Genomic DNA, 18,076 nt, shown 5'->3' with positions numbered 1-18,076 from the left:
ACAGGAATGCAAGCACATTAGCACAACTCAGATGCTCTTTCTTTGTAAAATGTAAAGAAAAGCACAGACTTCATGCCTCTGTTTTGGGGGAAATAAAAAGAAGCATAGTGAGAGAAGACAAACTTTGGTCCAGAAAAGACCAAGTTTGGTTCAGATCTGAACAGCTTTTTCATTGCACCCTATTGCTATCCTTAAAATTTCTACAGACTTACATGACAAAGCCATATTCGTGGCACAAAACCCCAAGAGTTGTGCACCCACTGAAGCAAACACAACACTGTAAAACAAACAAAAGGTCTATATCTCCTTTTACAGCTTTTCTTCCTGAAGTACCTTCATGACATGGCTACCCAGAATCTACATAAACAATGCAGCATAAAGTTCTGACATCCAAATTTATGTTTCATTCAGATTTTTTCAGTTCTCGTAATTCATGATAGCCCTCTGATCACCCAACTGAAGACTTTAACCAAAAGTCTCTTTCAAAATGCAATGCAATCTTATCTTAAATGTCGTAATAGGGAAAATCAGAATAAGTGTAATAAAACGTCACCCTCCTCCTCTCAGTAGTCATGTTCCAACTTCTGACACTCATTCTACTAAGCAGCTGTGTTTAGACACCATTCCTCTTCTCTTATAAGACTATGAAAGGCACCACCTTATTTAAAAAGCTTTAACATAAAAATTTTTCTATAGCAAGTTTCATTACATAGATAGTTTCTCTTTGTATTTTAGTGTAGTACATTATTTCCATAATTCCTCAAACTGTTTCAGAAAGTAGAAATTTATGCCTTTGGGTGGATATCATAACACTTTTTTTTTCCTTCACTGTATTAAAATTGGTGCTCTTATACAGTTTAGGCTCTATACAAACAAGGTTCTGGTACATGAATGGTGCACCCATTTGTTTGTAACATCACAAAGAATTTGCTTATTCTGCTGCTAACTTTTAATGAATTTAAGGTGGGTTTATTCAGGTGTTTTGTCTTTCCTGTCTGTACTCCTGTCTTAAACAACACTTCTAATATACAGACTTGCGTATCTGGATTTCCAGAGAATGGCATTACCAGTCAAGGATTTAAATATCATTCAGTATCTCTATACAAAACAGACATTCCCTGTACCACATGTATTTAAAAATATAGAAAGCGACTCAGATATTTAAGAGATTATGACATTCCAGTTTTCTCACTTTCTCATTCCTTTGAAAGAATACACAGGCATTTTAAAGCTGTATCATGTAGTTATACGCCCTCTGCTTCTCACCATGGTGACAGATGCCACCTCAAGTACAAGTCTAATATCAAGCAATCCCTGCTCTCAGCAACATTATATGAGCATGCTTGATCTGCTTAACCAGTCTATCTAACCACTGGCAGCAAAGTTCTATACAGACAGAAGTATAGCTGACCTGCTTACAAGTAAATTCAATCTGAGTTCTGCTAACACAGGAAGTCTGCTCTACAGTACTTGTTGCAGTCCTCTGGATACCTAACACAACCCAATTATTGAAAGCATTATAGAAGATGATTCCAAAATAAGTCATGTATGTGCTTGGAGACATTACTTGACCTAGAAACGTGTCAGACAGCAGGCACACACAGCCTGCTGACAGACAAACTGTAGCAAGTCTTGGCTCCCAGGAGTTAAAAAAGTTACCACCTCCAGCTGCCCATTCCATTCCTCAGCTAAAGGTTCCTCCCTTCTTTCTCCCTTCCTGGAAACCCACAGGAAGGAATGTGTACTGGTATTCAGCCACTTCAGTTCAAAACCTGACAATTTAAACTGCTGGTGAGTTTAAACTAATGTGCTGGCCTTTACACTGAAAAAAAAACCAAAACACTCTCACCCCCTACCACCCATTCTGCTATAGGGACAGTAACCTCCTGTTAAAACATAATATCAAACTGAGGGGAGAGTATGTCAAAATGCACCATACAAGCTTCCTCTGAAGGATATTTAGCTGTACTTTTTGATGGCTCGGTGTACTGATATGGCTGTATGACTGAAACTTTGAAAAGTCTCATTTTGCATCTCCTTCCCTTTGTACAGTTCCTTTATTAGGTCCAAATGAGTTTTTTCATCATCAACCCCATGTCCGTAAGAACTTTAAAAATTCCTTCTTCAGCAACTAATTCACCCTCTTCCTTAGGCATGTGGTACCATAGCTATTATGCTTTCGATATTTGAAGTAGCTTGACAGAACAAACTTTGCTCTTTCTTATTTTTCTAGAAGGCAGTGAAACCACCCTATTAATCTAAATTCATGCAACTGACCCTGGTGTTTTTGCAGTTTTTACAGTTACACTTTGCTTTAATGAACTGCAAAAATGTCACATGTTCTTATTAAATAGCTGCCTCTAAATAAATGAGAAAGTAAATAAATTGGTAACATTCAAATCCCAGAACAGCCATCATGTGCAGATTTGGTTTTCATAACATATACATTTAGTACACGAGAAATGAACTTGACAGAAATTTGGTTTCAAAGGAGAGTTTTCAAAAGACCAAGTATGCATCTGTAAATAATATCTCTCTGCCACCATGAAATCTAAACAGACCTTTTCAGCTGTTCAAATTAATACTTCCTGGACTGAGGAACCTATTTTAGATCCATTGTAATCTTTTTATTTATTTATGTGTAAGACCTTTAAATTATGCTGTCATTATAAGACAAGTGTCAATTACTCTGAATATAAAATTTGCTTGAAATAATAACCAAGTTATGAATGTTTTCTCTCCAATTTGAATTCCTTTCAAAATTTTTATCCTACATTATGGTCTGTCTTTTATTTCTTCTTTAATTAACTGATTTTTTTTCTTCATATCAAACTGGTTCTAAAACCAGTGAAATCATCCGTTTCCTTTAACTTTATACCACTTTCATACTTCCTTCAAACTTTTGCCAAGCTTTCTTCTAGAATAAATACAAACTGTTTTACTTGACTGCTTTCTATATAGAGTATATTTTAGTGCCTATGAATGGTACAAATAAAAGGGAATTACGAAGTCAATTTCATTACTTGATAGGGGCTAGAGTTAAAAAGATTATTCTGCAAGACTGTGTCCCTACACTCTGACTCCCATGTCTACTGCTCATATCAGAAAGGTTCTTTCCATCCACTAAAATCGGTTTCAGTTAAGAGATATCATCATGACAGAGTTAGTAAAATATGCTTTTCTGCAAGCCGAAGCATGACAGTCCCCGCTTGGTACTTTTACAAGAGACATAAAAATACTTTGTGATGAAGAACTTGTAATTGACTTAGGGAATGAGGTAAAACCACAGTGAGGTGGATTCATAGCACACAGGCTGCTTGCCACAGAATGAAAAGTACAATGAAGTGTAAAAGCTTCAACTGCATCAGTGATTTATGCAAGGACTTTACATAACATGGATTCATATGATGTGGAATGGGCAATAGCAATCTGCCAGCAGCCAAAAATTAATTGTTGGGCTCCAAAACCAACTTAAGTATGTTTTGGAGCCCAAAACATAACTTACTAATTAAGCCTAAAACATAACATTCTTAGAGTTGGTTTTGGAGCCATGAACATTTGGTTCCATCACTGGTGAAGCATTCTTATGCCACTAAAATGTGACAATGTAATAAAATATCAAATTCTGAAATCAGAACTTTTAAATTCTTTGAAAGTTTCTTGCTGGAGGACTAACAATAACAATATAGAGAAAAGTGAAAATTTCTGTTTGCTTATCTTCTTATTCTCCATACTTTGTATATACAAAGCAAAAGAATAGACGTGAGAAGTCCAGAAACAAAATTCCTTCAATGCAGTCCACAAAGACTGCTTCTCTTAGCCACAGCCTTTCCACACCAGTTGAGATGCTAACTGGAAGAGAGCTAATGTGATAAAGACAAAGATCCCCCAAGCTGCTCATGGCCATGTTTATTTCAGTCTTCATCTGCATACCCAGAGCTGCCTAAGAGACTGTGTGTGCTATTGTCTTGTAAAGTGTTAACATTTTAATATTTAGACATTTGTGGTAAAATTTAGGAAGTATATACATGGCCCTAGACCAAAAGAATTTATTTATACAGTCCTCATATAACTAGCTAGGCACTAAAACTTTCACCTGTAAAACTAGTTAGAAACTCAAGCCCCAGAAAAGTCAAAGGTGTTACCACCTGGGCTGAATTTAACACCTCACCTTCAGCTGGAATTCACAAGTCATACACCCCAAACTGTCAGGCTTCTTGAAGCACCTGTCTACATGTACCACATTACAACCAATCTGATTTCAGTGGAAAAAGACCTTATCCCGATCTATGTTGATGGTCAATGTCAACACTTGCCATTTTGATTAAATGATTAAAGGAATCACCCTATAACTTGAGCATCAGAGTAGAAATATATCAACCAAAGAAAGCAAGTCTTCTCTCTCAGCTGCTGACTGGGATCAATCTTGTTGAAGTGCCAACACTATAAAGAAAGAACACATGATTAATAGATCAAAGAGTGCATAAGAACACAATTCCTAAGTCAGATAATTCTGGGGAAGAACAGGAGAAGAAGGGAGAATTCTATGTTTTAGACCTGCTCCCAATCTCATGTCTACATTTTGTTCAATTAGTTTGTCATGAAAAAATCTTAACTTTCTTGAAACAAGAACCAGCCTGAGCACTGCTATGCCTTGAGTGCTCTGCTGGTCTGGAGCCGAGTACACGGCTCAGGCATATTGAATAACTACATCTGGAGCTATTGTTTTGATTACAGAAGAGATTTCACAATTTCTAAAATATGTAGGTTCCCCAGTTTGCAGTAAAAGCTTCCCTGATGCTTCTAGATCTTCAAATATTTTGGGGAAAAGTACCCACGTTTCACTAACAGTTATCCAAGGTTTCAGTAACAGTGTGTTCCAGACCATAAATCAAAAACCTTTGCCTCACAAGAATTTATGTTTTGAGTACCCAATAAAAACATAAAATAATAGCAAGCCAATAAAAACCTTTATACCAGAAACTCTATGTTTCTGGAGTTAGTCTGGAATATCAGGAAGATCAAGAATTACCAAATGCAAACCAGTAAAGAGTTTATCATCAGAACATTGCTAAAGAGACTACCCTTTTTGGGCCTGCAACAGATTTCAGTATGGCAAATGCATAGGCACACCGAAACCAACAGAGTAGCAGAGCAGAGATTCCCAAATGTGAGGAATCTCCCCATAGGTACCTTCACTTCCTATACTTAATAATAGTTCTGAACAGAAACATGCTATAAATACTTGAACTGGGTGAAAACATAGAGCATGAGTATGACCTTTTCTCCTTTTCAATTCCCAACCTTTACCTGCAAAGATTTTTCTTCTCTGCATCACAGATCTGACTCTCAATTACAGGGGAGGAAAAGAAACAGCATCACCTTTACGGTACATACATACTTAACAATGGCCTGACAGTCCACACTTTCTTCTCCCTACCCATTCACCATGAGACCTTCCTTCCACCTTTATGGACCCCTGTATATGAGCTCCTTTCCCTACTCTCGTTTACAGCACTGGAATCTTAGGGCTAGGAAGAGGAAGTTAAATATAACTGAACCACTGCTGACACCTGCTGTCCACCCTGAGAAATCTGTTTTAATCAGGTCTGAGGTACTTAATACAGGGAAATATAAGAAAAAAAAAAAAAGATAATAATTAAAAAAAAAAAAACACACACACACAAAACAAAACAGGTATCTCTCTTCCTCAGTTCTCAGACTCACAATGTTGCAGGTCCAGGGAGCAGAACTGGGTGCCAAGTGGGGACCTACAAAAAGGAGTTACAAACCACCTCACTGCATAACATAAGCTTTTCTAGCACCAATTTGAAGTGAAATTTCAACCAATATGGAGAAATAAGGTGAAAAACTGCCTCACCCTGCAAACAGTGTGGGATCGTTGAGCCACCAGGTAAACAAAAAGGATTCCTGTGATATGCCCAGCTACTAAATGAGGCTTCTAGACAAGATGATTTACATACTGAATATGTATGTAACAAAGTGCAAATGAACAGAAACATCTTATAGGAAACAAGGCAGTGAATGGCAAAGCACAGTATCAATGAAAGCAAGATACAGACATCAAGTGAAAAAACAGGGCTTCATCTCTAAGGTTACCTACGCTTTATTACATAAATACTAGAATCAACCAGAACTATGAACACCAACTTCCCTCTAAAGACAAAACCCTTAGTAGGTGGCAAACAATACGCAAAAAATCCTCGAACACGGAGCAACCCTTTTTTCTTTCTAAGTTACGAAGGCACCAGGACGAGAACACGTTCTGCAGGTGTCAGCGGTGGGAGTACCGAAGAGCCAGCCCCAGCAGCCCTCCGTAGGGACCCCAGCGGACACAGCCATCGGGGGCCACGGCTGCGCGCCAGCACTTTCCCCCGAACACAAAGGACGCGGGCAAGCCGCTGCAGCCACAGCTCACGAAAGGAAAACACCCCGCTCACACCTAAGCAGGGCACAACCAAGTAGGCACGTCTCCTCTGTAGGTAAGTTTTTTCCTTTTATAAAGCAGAACGTAGACACACCGCACAGGCTCCTTTATGGAAGCCTATCACCTTCACGCCGTGACACTTAAAGGACACGGCGCGTTTCTTTCTCTAAACTCCACAGTGCGAGGATATAGGTCTCAAAAGGCATCGCGGCGCAAAACTAAAGGCCGTCTACTAAGAGCAGACCCGAAGGTGCCCTGGCAGCAGAAAGGCTCTAAACTGTATCGCCCGCCTGCCCACCCGGCCAGGTGGCTACCGGTAGCTCGGCGCAGCTCCGCCCCGCACGGAAGCTGGCAGCGGCCGTTGCCGCCTTTGCGCAGGCGCAGAGCAGTGCCGGGCCGCGTAGCACCGCCCCGGCTGGGCAGGCTCTGGGCGAGGCCGCCCCATCCCGCCGGCCGCGCGCCCCCGTCCGTCCGTGGCCCCAGTGAAGCCGGCACCGCCCGCTTCCTGCTGCGCCCCAGCAGCGCCGCCTGGTTCGCCGCTACCCCCTTTCCCCCCCTCCCTCCGAACAGCGGCTGGAGCCTGCGAGGCGGGGCGGCCGGGCCAAGCGAGGAGATGAACACGGTGCTGTCCCGGGCCAACTCGCTCTTCGCCTTCTCTTTGAGCGTGATGGCGGCGCTCACCTTCGGCTGCTTCATCACCACCGTCTTCAAGGAGCGCAGCGTGCCCGTCAGCATCGCGGTCTCCCGGGTCACGCTGTGAGTGCGGGCGGGAGAGGGGAGGGAGGGAGGGAAGGAAGGAGGGGCGGAGGAGGGCCGGGCCGGCCGGCGGCTGCCCGCTGGGGAGGGGAAGGGTTTGGGAGCCTCGGCTCTTGCTGGGCTGGCTGCCGAGGGGCCTCTGTGGAGAGGGTAACGGCCGGGGTGCGCGGGGAGACGTTAGCACCCGCCGCGACCGGAGGCCTGCCGGTGCTGCCGCCGAGCCCCGCTTCCTGCCCGCTCCCTCGCTCCCGGCCGGGGCCAATGAGCGAGCCCCACGACGGCACTCCGCCGCCTCGCCGCCCGGCCGGGTGGGAGCTGAGGCGGCGCCGCTCGCGTTGGGCGGTTCGCCGCTGGTCCATTCGCAGGGGATGCCGGCGGGAACCGCGGTGCCCGGGCAGGCGGGCTGGCATAACACCATGCTTGCGAACACCAGCCGCGGTCTCTGTGTCCGGGTGGTGACAGGGGAGTCGAGCCAACTGCTTTTGGCAGTTCCGTGAGTGCAAGGACCTTAATGAACTGGATTTAGTTTAGTACCGGTTGTATCAGTAGTTCCCTTAGATTTTTCCATTGGCAAAGTATTTTTCTTTCTTTTTGGAGAGGTCTGTGACAGCAGACTGTCTGGGATGGCGTATCATCCGGTGAAATGCACCAGGTGTAGAATGCATAATAACCACATCAAAAGCATGTTGCCCTCAAGACACAGTGTGCTGATGCAGACTTGTGCCACAGGAACTATTTTTCAATTTTCCTATTATGTTTTTTTCCATTAGGAAACTGTCACAGAAAACTTCCGTAAAGCTAAATATGTATGATGCAAGGGGCTGTCGTTTTGCAAGCAGCTGAACAGCTGCTACTGACAGCAAAAAGTGGTGGTCTTTGCTCCTGCTTTTAGCTTTGTAGTCCTTTACCAGAGCCACACAGGGGAAGTGGGCTCATAGGATGCTTTACTGAGCTACTTTAAGTAGACTAATGAGTTTGGGGTTTTTTTTTTGGCCAAGTTAGTGACCTAAAGCAGCTCATGGAGCTTCGGAGCCCCGCCAGGTAAGTGACATGAGTGGATGGCTAGCAGCAGGGTTTGATAGGGGAGATGAATGCAAATAAGGAGAACTGCCACCATCTTTTGGATTGGTTTAAAACCTGTGGAAAAGGAATCCTGTATTTATGCTAAATTGAGGATTGTCAGCAGCATAAAACTGGTATGAAAGCAATGTCTGAATGTTCCAGTGAATTTGACATCTGTGAGGTCGCATACTAATGCCTAATTTGGATGAAATCTATACTGCCCATACCTTTTTTGATGCAGATTGGTATTAATGAGAGGCGTTATACCTTACTTGCATTTTTGAACTTACTCAGAAGTTCTGCAGACCTCCAGATTTAAGGCCTGATATCCCACCAGATTGTGATTCATAAATGTAGTCAAGTGCTAGGTAAAGGTTGGTATATAAAAGGTGTTGCTTTTTGTAAAGGGATGGAAATTCATAACAAGGTTTAAATGGGGAAGTTTTGGTGGTGTTTTTCTTAACTACCATCTCCAAAACTGTATGCGTGTGTGGGGGATGGTTCTGCTACTGAAATTTTTGTTTGAGGTTACTAAGCTTAGTGTTAAGGAAATGATACTTTAATGGATTAATTTTTAAACTGGAGTAAATATAACTAGGAAATTCATAATTCATGAAATTTTTGTTATATGGAAAATTAAGGTTCATAGTTTATTGCCAACATGCTTATGGTATTCTTTTAGAGTGTAAGTTTGGTGAATTGGTAAGCTCTGTGAATACCTATGAAAATACCTGCTGTGTCCCTGTTACTTTCCAATCTCTTTTTTTAATGTGGTTTAGTGTGGCAAGGTTAGATATTCCTGCACATGTGGATTTGTAATAGTTTTCCAAAACTTTATGGGTTTTTTTGTACTGTAGAAGAATATAAGCATCTTTATACTGCTACTTAGAAACGTTCCAGGGAGAAATCTTATAAGTTGTGGGGGAACTGCAAACAAACTCTGAGTTAGAGTTTCTTGTATGAGACTGAGCACTAGAGGCTTTTCTTTTTATGGAAACTTGAGAAATAATAATGAAAATGGTTGCCAGCAAACAGCTGTACTGCTGGTGTTCCAATTAGCTTTATATCTTTGGGGATGGCTAACATGTACTGTACTGTAATGGAATGTAGGGCAGTTCAGGTACAGAAAAATACAGATTTTTGTTAACAGGAAAAAGTCTATAGGCTATTTGTGAAACTTGGGCTACTATGGTGGCAAGGCCTCTCACTCGAAACTGGGGCTACATAATTTCAGGAGGGCAGGTTTTATTTTTAATGTTGATTAGATATTTTGACAAAAATATTTCAAAGAAAGTACAGAAAACAGACGGAAATATGTCATAAGAATAATAGTGTATGTAATGCATGAAAGAGAAATAATGAGAAAGTCTAATTTTGTGTTTTGTTTTGTCTTAGAAAAAATCTAGAAGATTTCACTGGACCTAGAGAAAGAAGCGATCTGGGATTTGTTACATTTGACATTACTGCAGATATCCTTAATGGAAAAAGTGGTTTGAAAACATTTTGAAATAATATCTTGACATCTGTTTTAGTTACTTATAATCTTCAGATATTCAAGACTTGAGGAAAAATAGCAATTTGTCTTAAAATATAAAGCAGTGAAAAGTAGTGTTTTACATAGCTACAGCAGTAAAACAGACCTTAGAACAGCTGTTCCATCTCTATTAGATGCCATAGGGCAAGTTATTTTCTCTGGTTTTAATGCCTGTTTTTAAAATCAGACTCTTGGTGAAGTGCCCTGTATGTAATAATGAGAAGTGGAGTTTAACATCTGGACAATATTATCATTAAGTGAAGTTGATATTAGTGGTTTGAGGTGTATATTAATTATAGGGTTTATATAGCATACGATTTTGACTGTCATCCTCAATCTAGAAATTCTGATGCAGCTTTCAAACTTATTTTGTTGTTAGGCTTTTAAAGTTCTTGCCACATAATAGTTGCATATAAGTACGTGTCTTGTATTTCTCTGCTTTCTTGCTAGTCTGGTTTTTACTGGGGAAAGTGTGTTGTGTCAGGGTGGTTTTGGTTGATTTTGGTTGGCTTTTTGACAGCAGAAAGAAATAATTCTTAGGATTTAGAGTCTTGACATAATAAAAAATGCTGTGTTTTTCTGCAGAAGTTGGTACCTAATAGAAGGCAATGTGCTTTACCTCAGGTGGTTTACACTAATCCTTGCCTTGCAGCTGGGCTCAGATTCCTGAGATTTTTCCCTGCCTGCTGTTTTTTTGTCGCTCTGTTAGCCAAGGCATTACCTCTGTGTTTTGGTTTCCCTGTTTTGGAGAATACTACTTTGTGTAGGCAAACCAAACAAAATACAAATCTTGAATACATGTGAAAGCTGGATAAAAAGGTTAATCAGATTTTTGCAGGTGTGTGTGCCACAGGAACAAGAGGGATGTTTTTTTATCAGCTGGAAGCAGGAGAGGTGAACTGAGTTAGACTTCTGAAATGCTTATACATGTTAAAACCAGAAACTAAAATTCTAAAGTAGGTGAACCAAATTGTACACAGCGCATATAGGGGGAGGCAGAGCAAGACACTGAAAGAAGTGTTCATATACAAGGATTAGTCTGCAATATACAGACATAAAGATTCCATGTTTTAATGACTGTTAATAGGAGAGTAGCTTTAAAATTTGTTTGAGGAAAAACTGACTTAATCGTTCTTGCCTGGCATAAAAAAACCTTGCAGTGTGTAGAGTTGTAAAAAACAACTTTCTGTTAGGTGTTTTTTTGGACAAAAATCTTAGTGATACTGGTTCATGGGCTCTCTTAATTAACGGAAATAAGTTGTTAGTCCTAGAAAAGATAAAATTACAGAAAAAGAAACTAGGGAAAGAAAAGCTGAGGAGGCAGCTCTTTTTAACTTAGTTAATTAATGGCTAACTTTAGCAGGTGTTAAGAAATCCTACAGAGTAGTTCTTCACAATCTTGTTTGTTGTTTTGAGTTAGATGGCAAAAAATGTTCAAGTAAAATAGCTCCAGCTATTCTTGTAGCAGCATCATTTAAATAATTCTTTCCTTATTTGCCTTTTGAATTAGTGGCTTAAGAACATCATTCAGTTTTTGGATGAGTGGAACAAGATAAAACATTTTTTTAAGTCTGATTGGGGAATCTGCTTAATTTGTTCTTTGAGATAGCTGCAAATGTAATAATTATAAAAAAAAAAGCATTGGGAAATAAAAGGTTACAGCTAATCTTTATAGTTAGTTAAAAGGCCTTTTGCTTAGCAGTCACACTCTGCATTTTACTGTTAGACGACCAGACAAGTATTTAGAATATCAGCTTTATTGCATGGGCAGTCTCAAATGGCAGTCATCAGCTTTTTATTGTTGATAAAAAAAACTGGGCAGAGTAAGCTGACTTTCTTTGTAGTAAGTAGGTAATTACATTTTTGTTTTTTACAGAATTACAATTTCTGATGTCCCTTCTGATATGAAATACTTCCCACCTAATAACTTCTTCATTGTCGGTATTGCAGGCTGTTTGAACTCTCAACCCTTCACCAATTTTGTATTTATATGTGGTTTAATACTGTTATATCGTGATCCACAGTTGGATACCAGGGTTCCTTGATAGTAGAAATAATCAGATTGAAGATATTTACTGAAGAATTCTTTCTTGCCTTTTATGTTTACAATTTTGTAATAGATTGCCTAGCAGCAGATTATGGTTACTATCTTCCAGTGTCAAACATAGAGCTCTTAAATCATTGGAGGAAATAGCCATTCGATTTCATAAATAGTAAAATATAAAACCCAAAGCCACCACCAAACCAAAAATCTGTCCCTTTAATGTGGTTATAATATATGTTAGAGCTCCTGAAGTGCTCTGATAAGAAGATGAGGTATATTGTAAGATAAGAGCTCACTGCAATTACTGTAGTCTATTTAGATCTAGTAAAAATAAAACAAGGTTATGTAAGTACAATATGGTATTTTTCTTAACTCTCATACATCTGCAGAGTATATTTGACTGGAATGTTAAACAATTGTTTCTATATTTGTCTGCAGAATATTCAACGAAAAACAATGTAAGTATCAAAAAGAAAGTTGGAGCAATTACCCATTTTGTACTGCAGCTATTTTTAACATTCTGAAGTTCTGCTGGGAAGAGTTAAGGCACCAGCATTTCCTACTACCTTGGACTTTTTTTTACTGGCCTTTGTGATTGTTATTTTCTTGACAGTTTAGCTGCAGGGTGGGAAGTTCAGCCTCATAAAGTCTAACTTAACATGTGCCCACCAGAGTGGGAGAAAAGTCGCACATCTTGTTGTTCACTTACACTGGTGTTCTCAAAATGATTTTTTTTTTCACTTATTTGCTCTGTCAGTTTTACTTTTCCCTAACATTCTGCAGTTGTCTGCTGTTAGAAACAAGATACAGTGGCCCTTGGTCTGGGCAGATGTGGTGGGTCTTCCTTTTCATGGATCCTTTTCATAGATGCCTGTACCAGTTACTGTAGCCCCAGAATATGTTTATTTTATCTCATCACACTTCTCATAATAATTGGCCTTGCTGCATCCTTGAAATTGATTGCTACTTATATTTCACTTCAGATAGCTGATCTGCTAAGACCTGTGTGGAACAGTGTACAAAAAAAAATGATTGCATTGAAACACCATGCTGCCACTGTACCACTGAATTCTAGTTGAAGCTAATAGAGTCACATTGCAAGGATATAGTGAAGGCTTGTTTTCTGTATCTTAACTTGCTGCAGAAAACTATCTCACTGGTTTTAAGTATCTTTTGTTATTTTATACATGCTGGTGGATATTCTGTTTGTACTAAAACAGTATATAGGGTTCTTTATTAGGGTCTGCGACTTCATTGTCTTGTTTCATGTTTTAGACTTTTTTTTCACATAAATCAGTAGCTCTCACAAATATTGCAAAATTTTATCTTCAAAATTGTTCTTTGTTGTTTCCATTTATTCTGTGCCACACTTTGGTGTGTAGTAGTACTAGTGTCCCTCTCTGTAAAGCGTTAATTTGTTAAATTAGTCATGGATTACAAGCATGTACTTCAGGGGTTTTAGATGAATAATTCTATGAAATTCCAGTGACTGAATATGCTCTTATAAGTTACCTTGCTGACTTAATTATAATTGTATTTTTAGGCTCTAAACCAGGTGGTACTTTGGGACAAGGTCATGTTGAGAGGAGATAATCCAAAGCTGTTCTTAAAAGATATGAAGTCAAAGTACTTTTTTTTTGATGATGGAAATGGTCTCAAGTAAGTATATCCTGGTTTTATCATTATTATTATTACTCATGGTGTCTTGATGCACTTGCATTAATTGCATTTTAGTTTCTTTTATCTTAATTTAATATTAGTGATTATTATTTAAATTGTGTAGCTTGAGTATTTGTGCTGATAGTCTTTGTTGCTTTTGCAGGGGAAACAGGAACGTCACTTTGACTCTCTCCTGGAATGTTGTACCAAATGCAGGCATTCTACCTCTTGTAACAGGATCAGGGCATGTGTCTGTACCTTTCCCAGATACCTATGAAACAACAAAAAGTTATTAAATTATAGTACTGAATCCTAAGCAAGATATTTTTATAATTCTATATTGTGAATAAATTTTACTGCGGTTTCTTCTTATACCCCACACAACCCTTCAGTGAAAGGTACCTAATTTCCTCAGGCCTAACAGCACAGGAAAAGGAAATGAAAGTTCAGGGTTGGTTTTTTTTGTTTGTTTTGTTCTGTTCTGTTTTCATTTTGGTTTTGGTTTTTGTTTGTTTTTTTAATAAAACACTGAAGCGGAAACTTAAGGGAAAGGCAAATTGCAGAGTAATGGTTTTGGGGGGGGAAACTGAGGAATTATTTTTTTGTTTTGTTTTGCTTTCTCCTGGCCATTTGGGTATTGACCTCCTTTTCTTTTAAATAAACATTTTTAAACCAGAAGATAGTCTTACTGTGTTGTGGTTTTTTTGAGGTGCTGAGGTAGTTATTTAATCTGTGTAGAAGTCAAATTTACCTGGAGTCAGTTTCTGTGAGTGCCTGAAGGAAATGTCTATTCTGTTTTGCAGCATTTTGTTTAGGGGGTTATAGTAAGGTAAGTTTGGTCCTTTCAGGACTGCCAACAGCTACTTTGAGAACTACAGGCTGACTGATAATGAACCATTACATTGTGTTTTGAGAGCCATTGATGTAGCCCACATGCAATTCTGTATTATAAAACATTTTAATAACTGCTTATAAAGCAGCTAACTGTAAGAATAAAGACATTTTTTTCAGTGTATTAAGTAGAAATCAGTAAGAAAAGTAAAAGCTTTAGGTAAAGAAAGACTGCTTACAAAATGACCACTTGATATTTATTGGGATCTGCTCAGCAGGAGCAATCAACATACTTGTTCCAGAGGGCGCTGGGACTAATATTGGGCTCTTCCATAGCAAGGAATGGATCAGATGTTCTCCAAAACAGTCTAGGAAGACATCTAAGAAATAGAAGATTTCCCATGGGAACACAGAAATTTAAACAGATTTACCAGCTTGAGCATGGATAGGAGTCTACCTTCAAGTCTTTCTGATTTGTATCAAGTAACAAGCAGTTTGTCAGCACTTCAGCCGAAGAAGTAGCCTCTCTGGCTGCAAGTCCTTCTGTGTGTGTCCTCCTTCATTCAGCTGTAACTGCAAATGCTTGTCATATTTGGGAGGACAGAAGAAACAGGTTATTAGGATTACCTCTTGGCAATAATGGTGCTTCATACTGAGTGACTAGTGTTTCTTGCTCATATATCCATTACCACCTTCCTGACAGTTCTCTGTGTACGCATGTCTTCAAACAAAGTATGGTAGAATTAATTTACTGCCAGACTCAAAAAGAGTAAACATAACCTGAAATTAGAACTATGAGGTTTTTAATACTGCAAATTAGAGGAGGGGTGAGGTGTGGAAACAAAACAAAAAACCCCAAACAAACAAAAACCAAAATGGCAACCCAGGAGAAAGGATGAGGTTTGCAGTGCCAAGCCTTTCAGCTGAAGACTGGAGCAAAGTCTTCCGTCTTTGTTGTGAGTTCACCAGAGCTGATAGATTTCGATGAAGCCAACTTGCTATTAAAAAGGGATCTTTGTGAATTATTCCTAACTATTCAGTACATTCTCCATGTAGGTGTATCAATCAAGAAGGTGTTGAAAAAATTTCCGAAAGGTGCTTTGTCTTTACAAACAAAATTTCATTTAAATGTGAAAATTAAAAATTTTTCACAGGAATGTTTTAGGACAATTTTTCATTTGTATCTAGTGTATTTACATGAATTTCAGTTCTCTGAACTTTTGCTGTTTTCCACAGATAAGCCTAATCGGCACACTGAGGACCCTATTATTTCTGTGCTTTGATATCAAATGTGTATATTGTTATAAAAACTGTTACAGATATTTTAATACTGTCATATAGGAGGAAAGGGGAAAAATACTTTCCTTAGAAATAATTGGGCTAAGTTGTGGAGTTTTGTTAATTGCCAAATTAAATTTTGTGTTTATTCATAAATTATATTCCTGAAATGTTTATTGAAATTTATTTCTGTGGCTTGGCATTCAACCACTTCCTTGTATTCCTTTGACAGTACTGTTATAATGTGTTAGTATGGGCTGTCTGTGAATGATACTTTAACTATAAAGACAAGGATCTATTGTCAAAAAACTCCAGGGATAAATCTACCTTTTCCTCCAGTATGGTATATTCCTCCCAGCAGACAGTAGCAGAATTTTAAGGTACTATAATTGTAGCTTTGGACATGATGCTTGAAGCTTTTCTAGCCTTTCCCAGTGAAGGGAAATTATGTTTGAAGTCATTAATTTAGAGGGATGAAAAAGAAACCATCACTGAGTTCAAGTTCTTAGGGGGAACTTTTTTTCCTGAGGGGAAGGCCAGCATAAATAAGCACTTAAATGATACTCTAATAGCTTGCTTTTTGCTTCTCAGCCACCAAACAGGGCAGGATGCTCTGTTTTATTCTTGGTTCAGGGAGAAAGGACGCAAATTGGTACGAGTGATACAGTTGTGGGGGTCTATTATAGATCTCCTGATCAGGATGAAGGAGTTGATGAGGCTTTCTACAGGCAACTGGAAGTAGCCTCGCGACTACATGCCTTAGTCCTCACGGGGGATTTTAACTATCCCAATATTTGCTGGAAGACTCACACAGCCAAACATTCACAGTCTAGGAGGTTCCTCCAGTGCATTGATGATAACTTCTTAATGCAAATGGTGGACAAACCAACTAGGAGAGGAGCATGATGATAACTTCTTAATGCAAATGGTGGACAAACCAACTAGGAGAGGAGCACTGCTAGGTTTAGTACTCACCAACAAGGAGGGTTTGGTTGAAGGGGTGGTGATCAATGGCAGCCTTGGCTGCAGTGACCATGAGATGGGGGAGTTTAGGATCCTGTGTGGGAGGAATAGAATACCTAGCAAGGCCACAGTTCTAGATTTCCGAAGGGCCAACTTTGGCCTGTTCAATCAACTGCTAAGAGAAGTCTCATGGGAAAGGGTACTAGCCGGTAAAGGGGCTCAAGATAGTTGGTCAACATTCAAGGACCACTTCTTCCAAGCTCAGGATCTGAGCGTCCCAATGGTCAGGAAATCAAGTAAGGGAGCTAGGAGAAGAGCGTGGTTAAACAAGGAGCTGCTGGGCAAACTCAAGTGGAAAAGGAGAATCTATGGATTATGGAAGGGGGGGCTGGCCACTTGGGAGGAATATAGAACAGTTGTTAGAGGATGTAGGGAGGCAATTAGGACAGCTAAGGCCTCCTTGGAACTTAATCTTGCTAGTTGGGTAAAGGACAATAGAAAGGGCTTCTTCAAACACATAGCAAACAAAACTAACACAAGAGGCAAATATAGGCCCACTGCTGAACAAGGTGGGTGCCCTGGAGACAGAGGATATAAAGAAGGCAAAGGTGCTGAATGCCGCCTTTGCCTCTGTCTTTACTCCTGCAGACACTCCCCGGGGGCCCCAGATTCCTATTGTCCCAGAAGGAGTCAGGACAAAGGAGGAGTTTGCTTTGGTAGATGAGGATTGGGTTAGGGATCAGCTATGCAATCTAGACATCTATAAATCGATGGGTCCGGATGGAATGCACCCACGGGTGCTGAGGGAGCTGGCGGAGGTCATTGCTAGGCCACTCTCCATCATCTTTGGTAAGTCATGGGAAATGGGAGAGGTGCCTGAGGATTGGAGGATGGCAAATGTCACACCAGTCTATAAGAAGGGCAAGAAGGAGGACTCGGGTAATTATAGACCGGTCAGCCTTACCTCCGTCCCTGGAAAGGTGATGGAACAACTTATTCTTGACTCCATTTCTAGGCATATCAAGGATGACGGGGTTATTAAGAACAGCCAACATGGTTTTATGAGGGGGAAGTCATGTTTGACCAACCTTCTAGCCTTCTATGAGGAAGTGACTAGGTGGAGGGATGATGGTAGAGCAGTAGATGTGGTTTTTCTTGATTTCAGTAAGGCATTCCCACAGCATTCTCATAGATAAGCTAAGGAAGTGTGGGCTTGACGATCAGAGAGTGAGGTGGATCAAGAACTGGTTGGAAGGAAGAAGGCAGAGAGTTGTGGTCAATGGTGCAGAATCTAGCTGGAGGTCTGTGACTAGTGGAGTGCCTCAGGGGTCGGTGCTGGGACCAGTGCTATTTAATATTTTCATCAACAACCTGGATGAGGGAACCGAGTGTACTCTCAGCAAGTTCGCTGATGACACTAAACTGGGAGGAGTGGCTGACACACCAGAAGGCTGTGCTGCCATTCAGCGAGACCTGGACAGGCTGGAGAGTTGGGCGGGGA

The 18,076-nt window shown here is 40.1% G+C and overlaps 2 protein-coding genes across 2 annotated transcripts in view; one reads left to right on the top strand and one right to left on the bottom strand.

The window, feature by feature from the left end:
• The window catches only part of ASB5 (ankyrin repeat and SOCS box containing 5), a 40,651-nt gene extending 33,378 nt beyond the window's left edge, over positions 1 to 7,273 (bottom strand). Inside the window, exon 1 of the mRNA XM_061372314.1 lies at positions 7,130 to 7,273. The gene's annotated coding sequence lies outside the window, so the exon portion shown is untranslated. The remainder of the gene's footprint in view (positions 1 to 7,129) is intronic.
• On the top strand, positions 6,841 to 13,887 carry SPCS3 (signal peptidase complex subunit 3). The gene is made up of 5 exons (XM_061372366.1): positions 6,841 to 7,204; positions 9,662 to 9,737; positions 12,228 to 12,302; positions 13,388 to 13,503; positions 13,667 to 13,887. Exons 1-5 carry the CDS (start codon positions 7,062 to 7,064, stop codon positions 13,797 to 13,799), a joined length of 543 nt encoding a protein of 180 aa, XP_061228350.1. The 5' UTR covers positions 6,841 to 7,061; the 3' UTR covers positions 13,800 to 13,887.
• The last annotated feature ends 4,189 nt before the right edge of the window (positions 13,888 to 18,076 follow it).

The sequence above is a fragment of the Neopsephotus bourkii genome, unplaced genomic scaffold (assembly GCF_033783945.1).
Source record: "Neopsephotus bourkii isolate Nb327-2 ecotype Australia unplaced genomic scaffold, CSIRO-AGI_Nbou_v1 NB_168, whole genome shotgun sequence".
Taxonomy (NCBI): Eukaryota; Metazoa; Chordata; class Aves; order Psittaciformes; family Psittacidae; genus Neopsephotus; species Neopsephotus bourkii.
The sequence above is the reverse complement of the archived record's forward strand: the minus strand, read 5'-3'. Positions and strand labels throughout refer to the sequence as shown.